Below are 17091 nucleotides of genomic sequence, written 5' to 3' on the forward strand. Positions count from 1 at the left end.
TCCTGCGGAGCGGCTGGTAGTTTTGAACTGCTGACCTTAAGGTTCGCAGCCCAATTCGTAACCACTATGCTACCAGAGCTCCAAGAACTAACACATAATGAATGACCCATAAGTCAAGGAGTCGCTGCATCCCTCCTCCAAGAGGCCATGGAGGAGGGTGGAGTGCTCAAGGTGGGAACCAGGACCTGGTTGTGAATCGTGGCTCCAATGTAGAATCTGGATCTACGTTGATCTGAGTCAGCAGCTCCTTCTGATTCAGAGGAAGGGTCAGCGATATAATGGGAAGATTTAGGGTAAGGAGGTTTGTTCCAGCGGACCCTGCAAAATTCTACTTCCTACTGTCTTAGACAAGGAGTGGGGTGGGAACAAGTAGGCTCTGAGTTGGATGAATGCCTGTCTTCACCATGTTGTTGCTCCAACCATTCAGATCCAAGTTCTGGGCCTGGGGCCTCTGTGCTGGTCTGCATATTGCCTTCCTGGCACATCTGCATGCCCAAACTCCTTCTCACCTCCTTGCCAAGCCAATTAGTCCAGCATAACCCAAGATGACAGTAATGGGCAGAGCAGGGCACCCTGGAGTCAGCCCTGATGTGTTTGCTGTGGGACCTTAAGGAGGTTATCTAACTCTGGGGGCTTCAGTTTCCCCATTGGTAAAATGGGTCTTTGATGGATAGGAGTTGGGAGGCTCTTTTCAGAGTACAACAGACTCATGGGCCCCTCACAGATGAGCAGGGTCAGAGAGGCCCCATGGCGCATCTCCCAAGTGCGCCAGGATGGCAGAAGATGCTGCTGGATAGGGTGGCAGATAGAGCCTTCCCTAAGAGATAAGGAGGAAGATTCCTAGAGCCAATTCCATGTCCTTCTCTACTCACCCACCCATCTATCCAGAAGCTCTTAAGAAAGGGTCACCCTGAGGGATAGACCTTGTCTTCTTGGCTGGGTCCCCTTCTTCCCAGGATTAAGGAAAGAGCCAAAGAGTCAAATCTGGAACCCCTGAGATTTCATATTGGACAAGACTGTGGTGGCCAGAGACCTCCAAACACCCCCTCCAGGAAGCCTGCTCTTTGTGACTCCTGCTTCTCTTGCCTGGGCTTTCAAAGAATGTAAAGGGAACTCGGTGGGTAAGTGGGTGTCTCTGAAGGCTATGCTTAGGGACCCACAACACAAGGAGTCACTGTGACACACACACATCCCCTCCAAAAATCTTTGTTCCATTGGTCAGGAGAGGCAGGTCTGGAATGTGAATTTGGACTTGTAGCCTGGCTAATGCTTATTGCACCTGTAAACTCCTCCTCCAGGAAGCCTCTCCTGACCCCTGGGTCCAGTCAGGGTCACTCTTCTGTGATTTCACAGAACCCTGCGTTCCTTCATTCAGTGTGGACCCTGGGCTCAGCCCCAGGCTTGGGCTGCTGTGAGTCTTTTACACTTGACCTTTCCCCTCACAACCAGGGCTGCCTGTTTCTCTCCTTGCAGGGGCTTCCCAGAGGCACAGAGGCAGTGCGCAGCAATGTTGTGTTTGTGTGTACGTGAGTAATTAAGTGAAAGAGGGCCTTGCCCGTCTCAGCCCCTACCCTCCCCAGCAGCCCCTATGCTCCTTGGGGCCATTTGCTACCTAACATCTTTCCCTCAGCTCTTGTAAGAAGTTTTTGAGGGTCCAAGGGGAAAAGACAGCAAAGGAAGGCAGTGTGCTATCCCCATCCTGATACTGTTACTGACCAGAACAAATAGTCATTTGTCTGAGATGCACTACTCATGCTTCCTCCTTGTTTAGACCACTAACTCCCTCTAGCTCTGCATCCAAGTGTTTCATCTCTGGTTCCTTGATCGGTTCTGGAACTCCTTAGGGGTTAGGCTGCCAGATCTTTCTCCCTCTCTGAGGAGTGATTACTTCCTTGTCTGCTTTCCCAGCACCACCTGGGGCTGAGGAGACTGTTCTGAGTGGGCAAGCGCCCCAGATGGATAGCTGAGCTTTCCCCTTTGAAAGCTGAGAATGGAGGCCCACCGATCCTTACACAGGTTGGAATACCATACTTCAGGAAAGACAGACAGCAGTTTAAAGGGGCAGGGTGGGAAGGCAAGGTCCCTGAGTGATACCCTAGGTGTGTGGTTGGATGAGCCCAGGGTCTGGGCCTGGCTCTGCCACAATATCCTGCTAACTATCTGTCCCTTCGGGGTACTTTTGCACGGAGGGACCACATTAAGCTGTTCAAATCCAGAAGATGAGAAGGCTTGGGGCCAGGTGGGGTGGGGTGACAGGGTGGTGAGGGTAGAATTGCGTGCCCCTGTCTGGGTTGGGTAATAGGGGAGAGTTCAGAGACCTGAGCCTCAGGCAGTGGTGGGTGAACCCCCACATTGTCCTCAGATTTTTTAAAAACCAGCCTTCTACATCACCCTGCACATCCCCAAGTTAAACGATCCGTGGGCTCCAAAAGATTGGCCAGGTTCCATTCTGGTGCTAATTGCCGTTCTTTTCTTATTCCCCACCTCAGCCAGCACTTCCTCCAGCTTCTCTACTATTTGACTCCCCAAGTGGGGCCTCCGAGGGCCAGTGGGGTGACCAGATTCACGGGTTGGCAGGGGTGAAGGGCTTAGCAGTTACTCCAAAAACAGAAATCAAATTGGCTCAATAGCAGCGTACAGTTCAGGAAGGGAACATGAACTCGGACCCACTAAACCACACAGAAATGCATTCGGACAACAAAATGAGAAAGAGAAGGCATGAAGGAGAATGGGGAAGGGGTGAAGAGGGAGGAGGAGAGGCAGAGAAGGTGGTAAAGGAGGGAAGAATGAACCAGAGAAGGGGGGAGAGTTAAGAAAACCAAAATGACAAACTAGGAAACAGCGCTTTGTAGCTCATTTGAAGGAAATGCAAGTTACAAAGGAGTAGTCACTGAAAGAAAGAAAGGAAGAAGCGAGGGGGGCGGGGATAAACCCCGCCAGAGTGAGATTGAGAAAGAAAGAAAATTACATTCAAACCAAGCAGAGTGAGGGCGGGGCTTATCTGGAGATGGGAGGGGGCATGGCGCAGCTGAGGCGGTACCTACCTTCTCAGTGGTCAGGGAAAGGAATGCAATAATAAAAAAGAAAAGAAGATCTCTGCACTGGGAATGCAGAAGAAGGGAAGACAGGACTCTACACTGCGCTCCCCCTCCGAACCGGCAGCCAGTATGGCTTCCCGTCACCCCAAGGATAGGAAGGGACTCTTGCCCAGCCATTGCTAGCTGTTTTTTTTTGTTTTGTTATGTTTTGTTCCAATCCTAGGGCTCCAATAGCCAAGCTTTTCTTAGTTTTTTGCTCAACAGAAAGTCTCCAGAGGGCATGCAGGAAGCAGTTGATGGAAGCAGTACCACAGGGTGGGTGGAATGAGGGGGCTGGCAGCGTGGGGAGAGAGGCCCATGGCAGCAGAGAGAAATGGAGAGGAAGAGAGAGACAGAGACACAGACAGACATTAGAGAGACAGGGAGAAAGAAAAAACGGAAATACAGAGACAAAGGCAGAAGGAAACAGAGAGGCCAACAGGCCGAGGCAGCGAGATAGGGAGACAGGTGGACCCCGACAGAAAACAGAAAGCTGTTCACAAGGCCAATCCAAGTGGACAGATGTGGTGGAAGGGGAAGTGTGATTTTAAAAGGGAAGGCAGCCTCAGACTCAATTTGGAAGACTGAGCCTCATTCAACTCATTCATTTTCTGCCCCTGACTTCTGTTTCCTTTTAGTATAAAATCCATTCCTCTTCGTTTTGGCTTCAGCATTGGGAAACAAGAGGAACAGCTGGGTGAAATACAGAGGTCTCCCCTCTGCTATGACCCCCCACTCCTCTCCTGACCTGAGATGGGCGGTAGACTGCCCACTACGTGATGAAATCCAGGTCTTACTCAGGAGCTTTCTTGATGTCACCTGTGAGCTTCCCTGACATGTCTAATCCTAGAAACAGGTAGGACACTGTTTCTAAGACTGCAAATTCCATACAGTCTTTGTGGCCACTGTGTTGGGCCTTTTGGGGGCTGGAGGGTGGTCAGTGAAGGCACCAGGGGAGACTGGACGGGTGGACTTGTCTTATGAGTTTTGTTATAATAAGACTGCTTGTCATTTTACTCGTCCACCCTGCACTGTGTGACCCTGAGCAAGTTCCCTACCACAGACATACAAAGTATGAGGACTTAAGGTTCCCCGAGGAGTCAGCAATTCCACAGAGTGGGTATGTGGACCTTGGGGCCCACCTGCACCCCAGTCTCTCAGTGTGAACAGGCCCAGTGCCAGGGAGTTAAGAGAGCTGGCAGTATGCTGTGAACATCTGGAGGGAAGGACCCGAGACAACCAGAGTCACCCTGGAGGATGCTTTCCTTCTCCATGGGTTAGAGTTCTTAAGGCCAGAGAGCTGGAATCTACTTTGGAATCTACCTGTAAATAGTTGTGTGATCTTGAGCTAGGCATTTGACCTCTCTGTGCTGTAGTTGTATCATCTATAAGCATCTGTGAAAAAGTCTTTTGAGGTTTAGCCCTGGCCTGGGATGCGACATTGAAGAGATGCACTGAGAACCACTCTACTGTTCTCAAGTGTAGGATGGGACTTCCTCCTTGTCTGGGACCTCTGGCTTTGAGGTCCTCCCTCACTTGAACTAAACTCTGTCAGCTGCCTTCAGCCCCCTCCTGGAAGATCTCAGGCCTGATACTGAAAGTGCTGAGCAGCCTCGCCCTCCTTGGCCCCACCATGTTCTTCCCATTCATGTTGTACTTGAGTAAACTGAGAAGAACCGGGAGGTTCCCAGTATGATTCAGGAAGGACATGTCTCTTCCCTTCCCTGGGTCTCTCAGATTCTCTCCGAGACTCATTAAAATCAGGGACAAAGAAGCATAGTTACTCTGCTTGCACTAATTTGAGAGATGAGGTAGTCCCAGTGCAGCCCTGCTGTTAACAGATTTGGCAGAAGCGGATGGTGTGGGACCTATTCTATTTAGAGTTATCTTCCCTTTTAAATTCTGATTACAAAGGGGAAAAAAAAAGGAATGTGAGAGATACGTATATGATTGATGTTCACTTGAAATTCAAAAATCAACTCTACATTTACAAGGAAAGGGTCCCACAGAAACACCCACAAAAGCAAAATTCTAGAACAACAGAAGATAGAAACAAAACATATAAACACAGAAAGTTTGCATTTCTGTACATCACAAAAGGAAAAAAAAGAAAAAAGAAATACAAACAGAAAGGAAATAACAGGAAAAATTGCATAAACTTCCCCACCCTCATCCCTGGTCTGCTGAACCAGAAATGGAATCACAGTATTACCACGTTTCAAATGGGAGGCTAAAAAACAAACAAAAACATAGACTGGGTTAAAAAGTGGTTTTTTTTTTCCTTCTCCCCCTTTTGTTTCTCTCTCTCTCTTTTTCTTTATCCAAGGTAGTGCCCAAGAATGCCACCCCCAATATTTGTTCCCCCAGATACCTCACCTTCCTGGATCCAAGGGAGAATTTGCCTCAGTAATTACACACAAAGTCTTTCTGAGAGCAAGTGGAGACAAAGGCAGGAGACAGGACAGCTGAGAGACCAAGAATGCGCTCAGATCCCAGGTCTCCCAAGAACCCAAGTTTTGGGGTAGGATTTGGGGCACTATGTTTTGTGAAAGGTAGAACACTCCCCAAGTCAATATTAAAGCCAGAGTCCCATTTGGGGAGGGAGACAAGATTTAGATGCTGCCAAGACTCGGAAACCCTGTACAGGGTCGCAATGGGTCGGAACCGACTCGATGGCACTTAACAACAACAACAAAGACTTCTGAGCACAAAGACTTGAACTGACTAATCTCACCTGGGGGGTGGGGGTAGGGCTAGCTAATTCCTGTGGCCCTGGGGGATAAGGGACAGAACTGTTCAGCCCTTCAGGGCTAGGGAAAGGGACCAGGAGTGGGAAGGGGCCTCCTTGGAGCCCTGACTTGAAGAGAAGCTGGGGTTCTGTGTCTTTCAGGAGGCCATAGGAGAAAATGTTTGGGGACGCTGTTCCATTAGGGTTCTGTGCCCATGGGGTGGTTACACTCTCTTCAGGGTTTGGCCAGGTGAGATAATCATCTTTGGATGCTGTGATTCAGCCCTGCCACAGAGTCCTGGTGTCGCACTGTGCGTTGGACTGCAAAGTCGTTTGAACTGCAAGATTGGCAGTTCAAGCTCAAGCTCGCCAGCTACTTCTTGGAAACCTTATAGGGTTGCTATGGGTTGGAATGACTAAATGGCACTTAACAACAACAATGGCTGCTCTGAGCAGTGTGCCTTCCGCTACCTCAAGGAAGAGCCAGGCATCCGTGTGATTCATCCCATGTGACCCAGCCACACCCCACAGAGCCCAGGGGCCTGGCACCCTCTCCAAGAGGGGTAGTCTAGAGACAAATAATGTCCTTCAATAAAAGTTAACCTGGAGACCAAGAGCTCTTGCCAGCTGCATGGACTTTTCCAAGGGAGTAAGGGGATTAGAGAAAGGAAAGGAAGTAAAAGGAAACAGCCAAAAATCAAAATGAAACTGACCAACACGGAAATGTTTGCTGCTGAGACCTGAGGTCTGGGGAGGATCTCACTCCCCACTCCCTGCTGAGCATTTGGGAGGAACCTGAAGGCTGCCCAGAACAAGGCTTCTGTGACCACCTAGGGCCTCTGTCAGCACCGCAGGCCCCTCTCTAAGAGACCTCAACCCTATACTTGGTGATAAATAGACAAAAGTCCATGCGGACCTCCCCTGGGGTCTGGGAGGCCACCCCCACGCACTTGGTCTTCCTGCGCAGAGGGCTGAGAGCCTGCCCTTTTGCCAGCGCCTGCCTGTGGTGGATGGGTGAGGGCAGTTTTAGGGGTGATGTTGGTTTGAAGTCTCTGAGGTAGTAGTGGGCTTAGGTAGGTGCCACCGAGACGTCTGTCCAAGTGTGGGTACGATCGATTCTCCTGTGCCAAGGGCCTTTAGAAACAGCTCACTGGCAGCGAGAATGGTGGAGGGGTTCCCAGGCAGGAAAAGGGGAGTCAGAGGGGGCAAAGGCTTGGTGAGGGGGAAGGGAGGCTCAGAGTCCTGCCCCTGACTGTGACCCCTACAAGGTTCACGGAAGCCCCCCCTCACCCCAGAACGCCTCGGGGGAGGCAAGAGGACTGGATTCCTCAACCGCTTTGCTCCCAACTTGTTCAAGAGTGGTCAATCCCTCTACGGCCTTCAGCTCGCCAAGTCAAGGGGATCCGAACCGACAGGCCCCCCTCACCTGGCGCTGGGCGAGGGGGGTGCGGGCGGAAAAGCGTCCCAGCCCTCCCCGCTTCCCGTCCTAGCTCTTTGGCTGCCGGCCGGCGCGGCACCGCTACGGACTACGAAGCGTACGTACATCGGGCGGGGTGTGCGCTGCCGGGCGGCCCCCGTGCGCTCCGCTCCGCTGCCCGCTGCTGCCGTTCTGCTGGGGCGACCCCCATCCGCTGCCGCCGGACGGGGAAGGCGACCGGCTCCCGCTGGACCGCTGGCTACCCGTCCTCCGCCCATCGTCTCGGTGTCTGGGGCTCAGCCTGAGGGATTAGGGCGCATGAGGAGCCGGCGCATGGGGAGCCCGCCGTCCCACCCGTTTAGAGAAAATAAGGCTCCGTGCAGCAGAGACCTCCCGGATTTCCATTTAGGATCCTGACACCCTCAGCTCACCTCCCCCACCCCGAGCCTGGGGAGCGCAAGGACTCCCGTAGTCAGCCCCAGGCGCTGGCTAGTTGAGTTGTGTCCACCAGGCCGCATGCCCAGGCCTCCCTTCACCCCGCTCCCATCCCTTCCAGTGCCCCAGCACCTACCTGCTGGGTGACCGCGAGTCGCTGTAGTGGGAGGAGATGGAGGGGCTGTGGGAGCTTCCACTGCTGTGCCTATGGGACCTCCGGCCTGGCGACTCCCCGTGCGGCCTGGTACAGGGGAGAGAAGTCAGCCGGTACCCAGGTTGCCGGACTTCCTCCTGGGATCCCAGAGGAGTCCTAGTGCCCCAGCACCGCAGGGTCCTACATGGGTCACATAGGAGGTGCTGGGCCCAGAGCCAGAGAGGCCTGGTGGCACTGTACATTGGCAATTCAAACCTACCAGCTCTTCCTGGGAGAAAGATGAGGCTGTCTGCTCCCAGTCTGAGAAACTCTGTTTATAAATAGGCTTTCTGTGACTTGTAACCGACTTGATGGAGTTTGGCGGTGTGTAGGGCCAGCTAGACCATCTGTTGTTAAGTGCCATCGAGTCAGTTTCGACCCATAGTGACCCTATATAGGGTTTCTGAAGAGCGGCTGGTGAGCTTGAACCACCAACGTTGCAGTTCAAACTGACTTTGCAGTCCAGCGCATTAACCCACAGTGCCACACCAGGACTCCTAGTTCATCTGTGAGCCTCAGGAATGGTGTCTTCACTCCCTGCTCTTGTGAGAGAAATAACTGCCCGCCACCTGTAGTAGTGCCCTGTCTGGAGATAGTCATAGGTCCAAGATGGACTCTTCAGCCAATTGACTCTGAGGAACCCCTGGATGGCAAACAAGGGACCTGGTTCCAGTTCCTGCTCTGCTACTGGCCTACTAGGGACTCCTGGCTTCCTTTCTAGGCCTCAGTTTTTCCATTTGGTCAAGGGGGACGACATGAGCTATCTAAACGGCCTGGTTCTGTGATTCTAAAGGTTGGGCTTTGCTGTGTGTGTTTGCGGGGGCTGGGGGCACTGACTGGAGAACTGGGAAGGGTGCTCACCGTCTCCGTTCCTTGTTCTTTTCTCTTCTTTTGCTCTTAGGACTTCGAGATCTGCAGGTAGCAAAGAATACAGTGACCCCCAAGTCTGAACAGAGCAGGGGAGGGATGGCCTTTGAGTCTTGGCCCTGGTTTGGACCCAGGCTGCCCTATCTTTGTTCATCTCTGGGGGCTGGGCCTCAGCTTCCCTCCCCTGGCTCTGGTTCCTTTTGCTCTGCTAGGCCTCGGGCCTTCCTTCTCCTGATAGTCCTGGCCCCATGATCTCTCTGGGCCCCAGCTGCTCCTTCTGGGCTAGCCATGGCCCCAGGAGGAAGTAGTTTAGAGTTCTGTCAGCCTCAAGTCTCTGGTCTGGGCCTCTAAAGAGCATTTCTGCCCTTCTGTGTCCCTGGTCCTTTCAGACAGTACCTCTCAGACCCCACCTGGGCCAGCTCACCAGGGGTTTGAGAAAGACATGCTGTCCCTGGGGCACCGTCTCCCTGCTTTAGAAGAACTCCTCTGGATCCTTCATCCAAAGCTGCCCAAAGCTTACCTTCCACCCCTCAATCCAACTCCTTCTACCTTTGGCAAAAGGATTAAGAAGGTTCCTACTAGGCCTCAAAGGTCTGCTCTCAGTCTCTTCTCTCTGAGGCCATTAGGTTCCAGTTCTGTCCCTTCAGTGTTGAGTCAAGACCCCAAGAAACATGGAAATGTGTTTCGGACAGAAGCAGAGTGGGTATGAAGGCTAGAGGCTTGGATCCTGGCAGCCATCTTGCCTTCTTTGGACTTCAGTCACCTTGCCTAAAGCTGTTCTAGTCCTACCTGGTCACCAGGTCCCTTCCAGGACTGAGGGTCTGTGAAAGCTAAAGGTGACCACTGGGGGGCAGTAAGGGGCCACACTGGGAAGGAGGGATTTGGAGAGAATCAGGTGGTGCAAGGGCAGGTATTTTTAAGTTCCTCTCCTACCCAGAAAATGGCCTTGGGGATATTCCCACAGCAGATCTGGGGTTGTCAACATAGCCCATCCACTGGTCACACTGGGGGTGTGACTGCCCCTGAGTTTCCTTCTTCCTGGTGTGACTGATAATCACAAGGTCTGTAGTTCAAACTCACCAGCTGCTCCTCAGAAACCCTATATAGGGTTACTATGAGTCGGAACCGACTTGACGGCACTTAACAACAGGCCCTGAGTTTTATACCTTCTCAGCATCCTTATCTCTGTCCCCTTCAACCTTCTGTCCCCTCCCCTCCCTTCCCCAACCCATCCTGAACAAGTCACTGTCCTGCTCAGAGCCCTAAGCTGGCCCCCAGCCCCACTGGACTGAAGGCCGGAAGCCCCACCTGATAGCCAAAGCTCGCCCACCTGGTCTCCTACCCACTGGCCTTTCTAGCTCACACAGGTCCTCTGGTCTGGCATGTCCTTCCTCTGCAAATTCAGGGGAGTCCCAACTGTCCCTTCACTGACACACCCCTTGGACACCTGCTGTGCTGCCTGGAAATTCTTGAGGCCGCAAATCAACTCAGGACTTGAGTAGGCTCAAAGTAGACTCATGGGGCAGGTGGGAATTGCAAATGATTGGCCTTCATCCTCCCCATCCCCCAAATCCCAGGCCTGGTTCCAGGAGTCCATACCTGGAGTGGGAGGACTGAGCAGGGGGAGGATCCTCTCCCATAACTCCCTCCTCCCTCCCATCACCACTGCCTCTGGATTTGGGGCCCTGAAGGGAAGCAATAGCTTCTGTCCGCATCCTCCCTTGTGAACCCTCTGCAGGGCACTGCTCACCTGTGCCGTCTCTTCCTCTGGGACCCAGAATCAGACCTGTAGGGTGATAAAGAGGTCCTCCTGAGCCCACCTGGGGTGGCCTGGTGGACACCAATCCTGTGCACCCAAGAGAGAGGAGGGCAGGAAGTGGGAAGAGCCAGGATACCTGTCTCTGCGATGTTTCTTTACACTCTTCTTCTTCTTTCGTAGGGGTGAGAAGCTCCCATAGCTGTAAGCACAGAGAGGGTGGGCTCTAGTGAGGGTGGGCCTGGGAGGCGCGAACAGCTGGGAGTGGCAGGCAGGAGAGTTTGGGGTTCTGGTGTAATGAAGCTGGAAAGGGGCTAGGCCAGGATGCCCAATGGCCCTTGTGTAGAAGGGACTTGAGGCCCTGGGTCAGGGAAGGATCCTGCATGGTCCCCCAGTCACCCTTCCAGCCTCCTTGGCATCGTCACAGACGACTGTTTCTAACCCAAAGGTTAGAGATTCCACTGATGGGATGTCTGGCACTACATGGCGGGTGCCCAGGATCCAGGCTCTGAGGGGGCCACACCTCCTGCCTCTGGGGGATGGGCTTGGAGTCTCTCCCACCCGCAGACATCACCCACCCTACCCCCTTCATCACTGACCTGCATTCGGAATCTAGTCTCCTCTTTTTGCTGAAGGTGTTTGCCAGGAGAGAAAGGACAAACAGACGCAGACGGTTAGTTGGGCTTCAGTGTTTCAAGAGGCCCAGCCAAGGCTCTACAACCCGTGCCACCCACATCATAGTGAGTGATGGGTTCAAGACCCCCAGGGGCAAGGAGGAGGGGGTCTACGAGCAGATGGGTGGTAGTCACACAGGGGCCTGTGGGGTCATGTGTCCAGTCCTGGGGGCAGCTGAGAGCAGAAGGGAATCACTCAAGAAAGGGAGGAAGCTTGGTGAAGGGGAGGGGTTCAGTGGTAGCGACCCCCGCAAGGGCAGGGATCCCAAGTGCAGGGTAAGTGCCCCCCACTGCTCCTCCAGCCCCCTGCTGGCCTCTCACCGACTCCTCCGGTGGCCTCCTTTCTTCTTCTTCTTCTTCTTGGGAGGGGGCGACACAGAGCTGCTGGACCAGTGCTTGGTCCTGGGTGAGAAGAGCAGAGGGTGGTAAGGGGCGTCCGCGGGCCCGCGACCCCCGCCCCCAGCCCGGCCGCCACTGACCTGTACCCCCGCTGTCCGCGGTAGCAGGCAACCGGGCAGTCGCAGTCCACCGGGCCGTCGTCCTCGTCGAAGGGCGCGTACTCGAGGCCCGGCTCGGCCCCCTCGGTCAGCCGCGGGGTCTCCGCCACGCTGCTGGCAACAGGACCACTCACCACCTGCCTCTCCCGTCCAGGCAGAAGCTTCTCTTACAGGCCCCCAGCCTCGATGGTGCAATAATTCACCAAAGAGAAGGAAAACCTCCTCCTCTCCCCCTGCCTTCCCTCCCCACTTCCTAAGTCCTCACCTTCGGAGCCCCCCTCTCCTGAATGAAATCTCTTCCCCCACTGAACTCCTCTTGTAACTGAACCCTACCCTTACCCCTCAATCCCATCCATTAAGCCCCTTCCCTTACTGCGCTCCATTGATCCCTGTCCCCCTTTCTTCCACCGCCCTAATCCCTGAACCCCCTTCCCGCATGGAGCCCCACTCACTCACAGAAACCCTTGATCGTCACTTACTCTGCCCTTCCCTAACCTGCGGCACCCTCCTGAGCCCCCTCCCCCGGCTGGGCGCCTCCCTCCTCCCTCCTCCCACATCCCTGCCTGCCTTCCGGGCTGGCGCGCTCCCTGAAATATTCATAGCTCTCGTCTCTTCTGGCCCTCCCGGGAGCCTCGGGAGGCCGCGCTGCTCATCTCGCTGCGGCCTGAAGGTCCCCATCAATCACTGCCGGGGAGCCTTGGCGCTCCGCCCGCTCCCGAGGCGCCCATCCATCTTGCAGAGCACTACCTCCGCGCCGCAGGACAACCACCTCCTGTCCCTGCTCCTGGCTCATGCGCCCTAGTCATCCTCTGCCTCAAATGTTGGCTTCCACCGTGATTTCTTTTTTTCCTAAAGGCAGCTGGGCTTAAGGCAAGAGCATGAGCTTTGAAGCCACCAGGCCGACCTGCCCTTGTCTCTCACTGTCCCTGACTCACACTGTCTCTTCCCCAAGAGGCGGATAACTAACTGTCTTACTGGGGGGTTGGAAGGACTCTCAAAAGACTATGTGGGAGTCTCTGGGTGGTGCCAACAGTGAATGTGCTTAGTTGCTAACCCAAAGGTTGGAAGTTCAACTTCACCTCAAGATCCCTCAGAAGAAAAGCCTGGTGATCTAAGCCTTTGAAAACCATCTGGAGCACAGTGGTCCGATGTGCCCTGATAATGGGGGTGACACAGGATGGGACAGCGGTTCCACTGTGCATGGGATTGTCCTGATGCCTGGCAGACAACCACAGGTGCTGGGCAGCTGCGTTTTTCTTTTAATTGAACAAGTCCAGAAATGATCCTCCAGAGGTCCAGCCCCAGGGAGATGGACTCCAGGATGTAACCCCTTGCACCTTCATTCTTCATTCCATGCTGGTTCAGACGTGCCTCTTCCAGATGGGGCCATCCCTGGCTTCAGCAGAGCCACCCTTTCTATACCATCTGCTCAGAGCCAGGGAAGTGGGAGTTAACATGAGCTTTGGATTCACACGCACGGGTCTGAATCCAGGCCTGACCCCCACCTCCTTATCTATACAAGCAAAAGAATATCTCAGCTTTGAGGAGAGGATTAAATAAGATACTGTTTGTGACGTCCTTGGCGCTAGGACTGTTACCACACCGTTAACTTGGGGGTCTCTGTTGGGCACTCACAAACAGACACTTTCTCTTACAAGGAAGAGAGAGGGTGTGATATGTGAAAAAAAATAGACCCAGTGGAGGAAGAGAGACTGCAGGTACAAGGAGGAGAGGAAAAAAGGCTTTTCAGGGGAAAACCTCCAGCAAGGAGTGTATTGATTTGCATCTTTGAAGACTGATTGTATTTAAAAAGAATGTAACCCAGATATGAAGGGGTTAGCCAGTCCTGGTGTGGCATTGTAGGATGAGCACTGGACTTCGAACCACAAGGTCGACAGTTCAAATCCACCAGTTGCTCCTTGGAAACCCTATACTGGGGTTGCTATGAGTTGGAACCAACTGGACGGCACTTAACAACAACAATAACAACAACAGCCAGTCTAGAGGACAAGCTCAAGAATGTTTGTTCAATTCCTGAACACCAGACTAGCCCTGGCAGCTTCATATGGGAGCAGTATGTCATCCCCTGCCCCCCCTCCCCCCAGCCAAACATCCCTTCATCCAAACCTCCGGGCTCTTCCCCATGTGCTGCATCCTGCATCTGTACATCTGGTGGCCTCCTATTTCCTGTCCTTGAAATTTCCAACTCCCTCAGCCTGTCCCGCTGCCCAGCAGTCTCCTACACAGCCACACAAACGTCTGACACAAAATGCAGTCTTGAGCAAAACTTAAGTGCACCTCAAATATTGTGTGGGTGAGCCAGTGGGAAGAGGGAGCTTCCATTCATTTGGACAATGAAATGAAGAAAGCTGTTTACAAAACCCTCTCAACTGGGGTGTTGTCTTCTGTAGGCATCCTTTCTGGCCTTCCAACTTGCCAGCTAGATTAACGTCTGAGCCCAGGCCCCACCTGAGCCTTCTCCCCTCCCCTTATTACTTCTTTCGTGCCCACTCCACCCCCTCTTTCTAGGGCCTTAGCAAGAGGTCTCTGTCACTCTCAGATCTGGGAGGTTCTTGGGATACTATTAGCTGGGAGCACTAGCAGACAGGTATGGGGTAAGTGTAGCAGGTTTAGGGAGGCAACCTTCTCCTAAGACTCATCCTGGCAGCTCCAGGAATACAAACAGGCCTAGGCTTAGGGCCTCCTTTGCTAGCTTTAAGCTGCTGCTAATTGTTTTACAGGGTCTCTAGGGCCAGAACGCCAGGTTCCCTATCTTCCCTCTCCTGGATGATGTCATCACCAGCAGTGGTTAAATAGTGCTACACCTTTCCCAAATCCCTGCCACTTCTTTCCATTCTACAGATGAGAAAACTGAGGCCCAGAGAGGAAAAGGGACATCCCCTATAGCACTGGGATCTCTTTGTAAACATATAAGTTCACCTACTTTTTTGCTTTGAGAATTGAAGTGTAGACAGGACAGTCACTTCACTTGCTGGCTGAACTTCCCTGCTGTAAACATCAACTAAGATTTGATCTTTTGATTTTGCCATCTTCTCCCCACTTTATATAGTTGTAGGTGTGCATGCTGATGCCAGGTTTGCTCTCTAGTTACTGCTTATCACATGTCTGTGAAGTAGGCAGGGGAGGGCTTACTCCCTCTTGGCTGATAGAAGACTGTGCCCCACAGAGTTGGCCAGGGTAGGGCAAGAGTCTGCTCTGGAGGGACCATGAGACAGCCCAAAGCCCCATAGCGACAAAGGCAAAAGCACCATAGCGGTAAAAACTGCCTGTCCCACACTCTTGCTCAAGCCAGCAGTTAGGCTAATTAACTGGCTCTGTTTCCTGTTAGCCAAACGCACACTGGCCAACTGACAGCTGAATGAGTCCAGACAGAGAAGGGAGGGATTCCAGGCCAAGGGTCTCTCCTCTTTACTCACTCATTCAGCCAGCATGCCAAGCCTGCCTGCTTCTCAGGGCAGGGAACAAATAGGACTCAGGTATATGTTCTCAGGAACCCAGTTGACAGCACAGGTGCCAGCACTTTACCTGCTTGCTTAATGCTCAGTACAAGCCTATGATATGGGTACCATTTTACAGGTAAAATAATGAGACAGAGAAGTCAAGTGATTTGCCTACAGTTTTGCAAGAGTGGGAGTACACTCACAAATATATAAAGGTTTCACATTTGTACAGGGGTATTTACCTTTACTGCAAATATATCCACATATGTGGTGGGGCATAGAGGGCCAAGTTATGAAAACTTCTTAGACATAACACCTTGAGGGAATGAGTTTCTAGGCCTGGGGGCTCAGCACCCTGGTCTTGGGAACACCATGGTTAATTGGCATAACGTAGTCCACAAAGACAATGTTCTATATCTTGCTTTGGTGAGTAATCACTGGAATCTTAAAAGCTCACAAACAGCCATCTACAGTACAACTATTGATCACTCTGTCTGGAGGAAAGAAGAGTTATAAACATTGAAGATGTTTGGAAAGCATTAGTTCAATAGACTAATGTGAACAACATGGATCATGTGACCATCAGTCTCCAGGACCTGAGACCAGAAGAACTAGATGGTGCCCGGCTACCACTCCCAACTGCTCTGAAAGGGATCACGTCAGAAGGTCCTGGATAGAGTGGGAGAAAATGTGAAACAAAACTCAAAATCATAAAAAAGGCCAGGCTTACTGGATACTTACAGACTGGTAGAACCCCAAGACTATGGCCTTTGGTTACTCTTGAAGTCCAGAGCTGAAATTGAGCTACAGGGTGAGTTCAGCTCCAGACAACACCACTAGTGAGGTATGCAACTATTCAAGATCAACACGGCAGCATTTACCCAAGGACAAAGCTCAGAAAAGTTGGGAAAGGAGGAGAAATGGAAGTAAGAACCACAGGGAGGAAGCCTAACACAGTGATATTAGGCGGAGGGGATTGCAGTCATTGAGGTGAAATTAAATGTATGATTTGTTGAATGTAAAACTGGTGATCTTCTCTGCCCACCATCACTCAATTACAATCAAAAGTTTAAAAAACTTAGATGCATAAAAAAAGAAAATGAAAGACAAAAATAGTTGGAAATACTTATACACCAAACTGCTCAGTTTTTGTGTTAGGAAGTAGTTTATGAAATTGTTTTCCATAAACTGTCTCTTCCCCAAATTTTGTTACTTTATCAAAACAGACTGGTACTGATACAATGAAAGATACACTGATTAATGGAACAGAATCAACAATCCAGAAATTAACCCATCCACATACAGCCAACTGATTTTTGACAAAGTACCTAAATATATCACATGGTGTATCAACAGATGGTGCTGGCAGAACTGGAAAGCGATATGCAAAAAATTGAAACAAGACCTTTACCTCATGCCTTATACAAAAACCACCTCAGTATGGATTAAAGACCTAATGTGAATCCCAAAATTATGAAGGCCATCAATGAAAAAATAAGGACAAATGTGAGGGCACTAATTCAGGGAATATACAGACTAACAAAAATTTGGAAAACTACATAAACAAAGTAGACAAAATAGATGATTGGGACCTACTAAAAATTAAAAACTTACGTGCATCAAAAGCCTTCACCAGAAGACTGAAAAGGGAACCCAAAGAATGGGAAAAAATCTTTTGCAACGACATATCAGACAAGAGAATCATTTCTAAAATATATAGGAAACTACAACACCTCTACAAGAAAAAGACAAATAACACAATTAAAAAATGGGCACAGGACATGAATAGACACTTTACCAAGGAGGAGACCCAGGCAGCCAACAAAGATATGAAGAAATGTTCATGATCACTAGCCATATTGGTTGGTTGGTTGGTTCCGACTCATAGTGAGATGCAGATCAAAACAACAATGAGATATCATCTCACACCAGGAATAACAGCAAAGATCAAAAAAGTAGAGGACAATAAATGCTGGCGAAGATGTG

The 17091-nt window shown here is 51.6% G+C and overlaps 1 protein-coding gene across 1 annotated transcript in view; it reads right to left on the bottom strand.

Annotated features, from left to right (window-relative positions):
* The window catches only part of LOC102812374 (serine/arginine repetitive matrix protein 3-like), a 41879-nt gene that overhangs the window by 6272 nt on the left and 18516 nt on the right, over positions 1 to 17091 (bottom strand). The window contains exons 3-13 of the mRNA XM_006859832.1: positions 11627 to 11755; positions 11469 to 11549; positions 11073 to 11102; positions 10613 to 10675; positions 10468 to 10503; positions 8712 to 8762; positions 7794 to 7898; positions 7349 to 7523; positions 7232 to 7237; positions 6890 to 7017; positions 6690 to 6806 (exon numbers count right to left, since the gene is read on the bottom strand). Coding sequence (XP_006859894.1) covers positions 6690 to 6806; positions 6890 to 7017; positions 7232 to 7237; positions 7349 to 7523; positions 7794 to 7898; positions 8712 to 8762; positions 10468 to 10503; positions 10613 to 10675; positions 11073 to 11102; positions 11469 to 11549; positions 11627 to 11755 — 921 coding nt within the window. The remainder of the gene's footprint in view (positions 1 to 6689; positions 6807 to 6889; positions 7018 to 7231; positions 7238 to 7348; positions 7524 to 7793; positions 7899 to 8711; positions 8763 to 10467; positions 10504 to 10612; positions 10676 to 11072; positions 11103 to 11468; positions 11550 to 11626; positions 11756 to 17091) is intronic.

This window comes from Chrysochloris asiatica, unplaced genomic scaffold, assembly GCF_000296735.1.
Source record: "Chrysochloris asiatica unplaced genomic scaffold, ChrAsi1.0 scaffold00034, whole genome shotgun sequence".
NCBI classification, from domain to species: Eukaryota; Metazoa; Chordata; class Mammalia; order Afrosoricida; family Chrysochloridae; genus Chrysochloris; species Chrysochloris asiatica.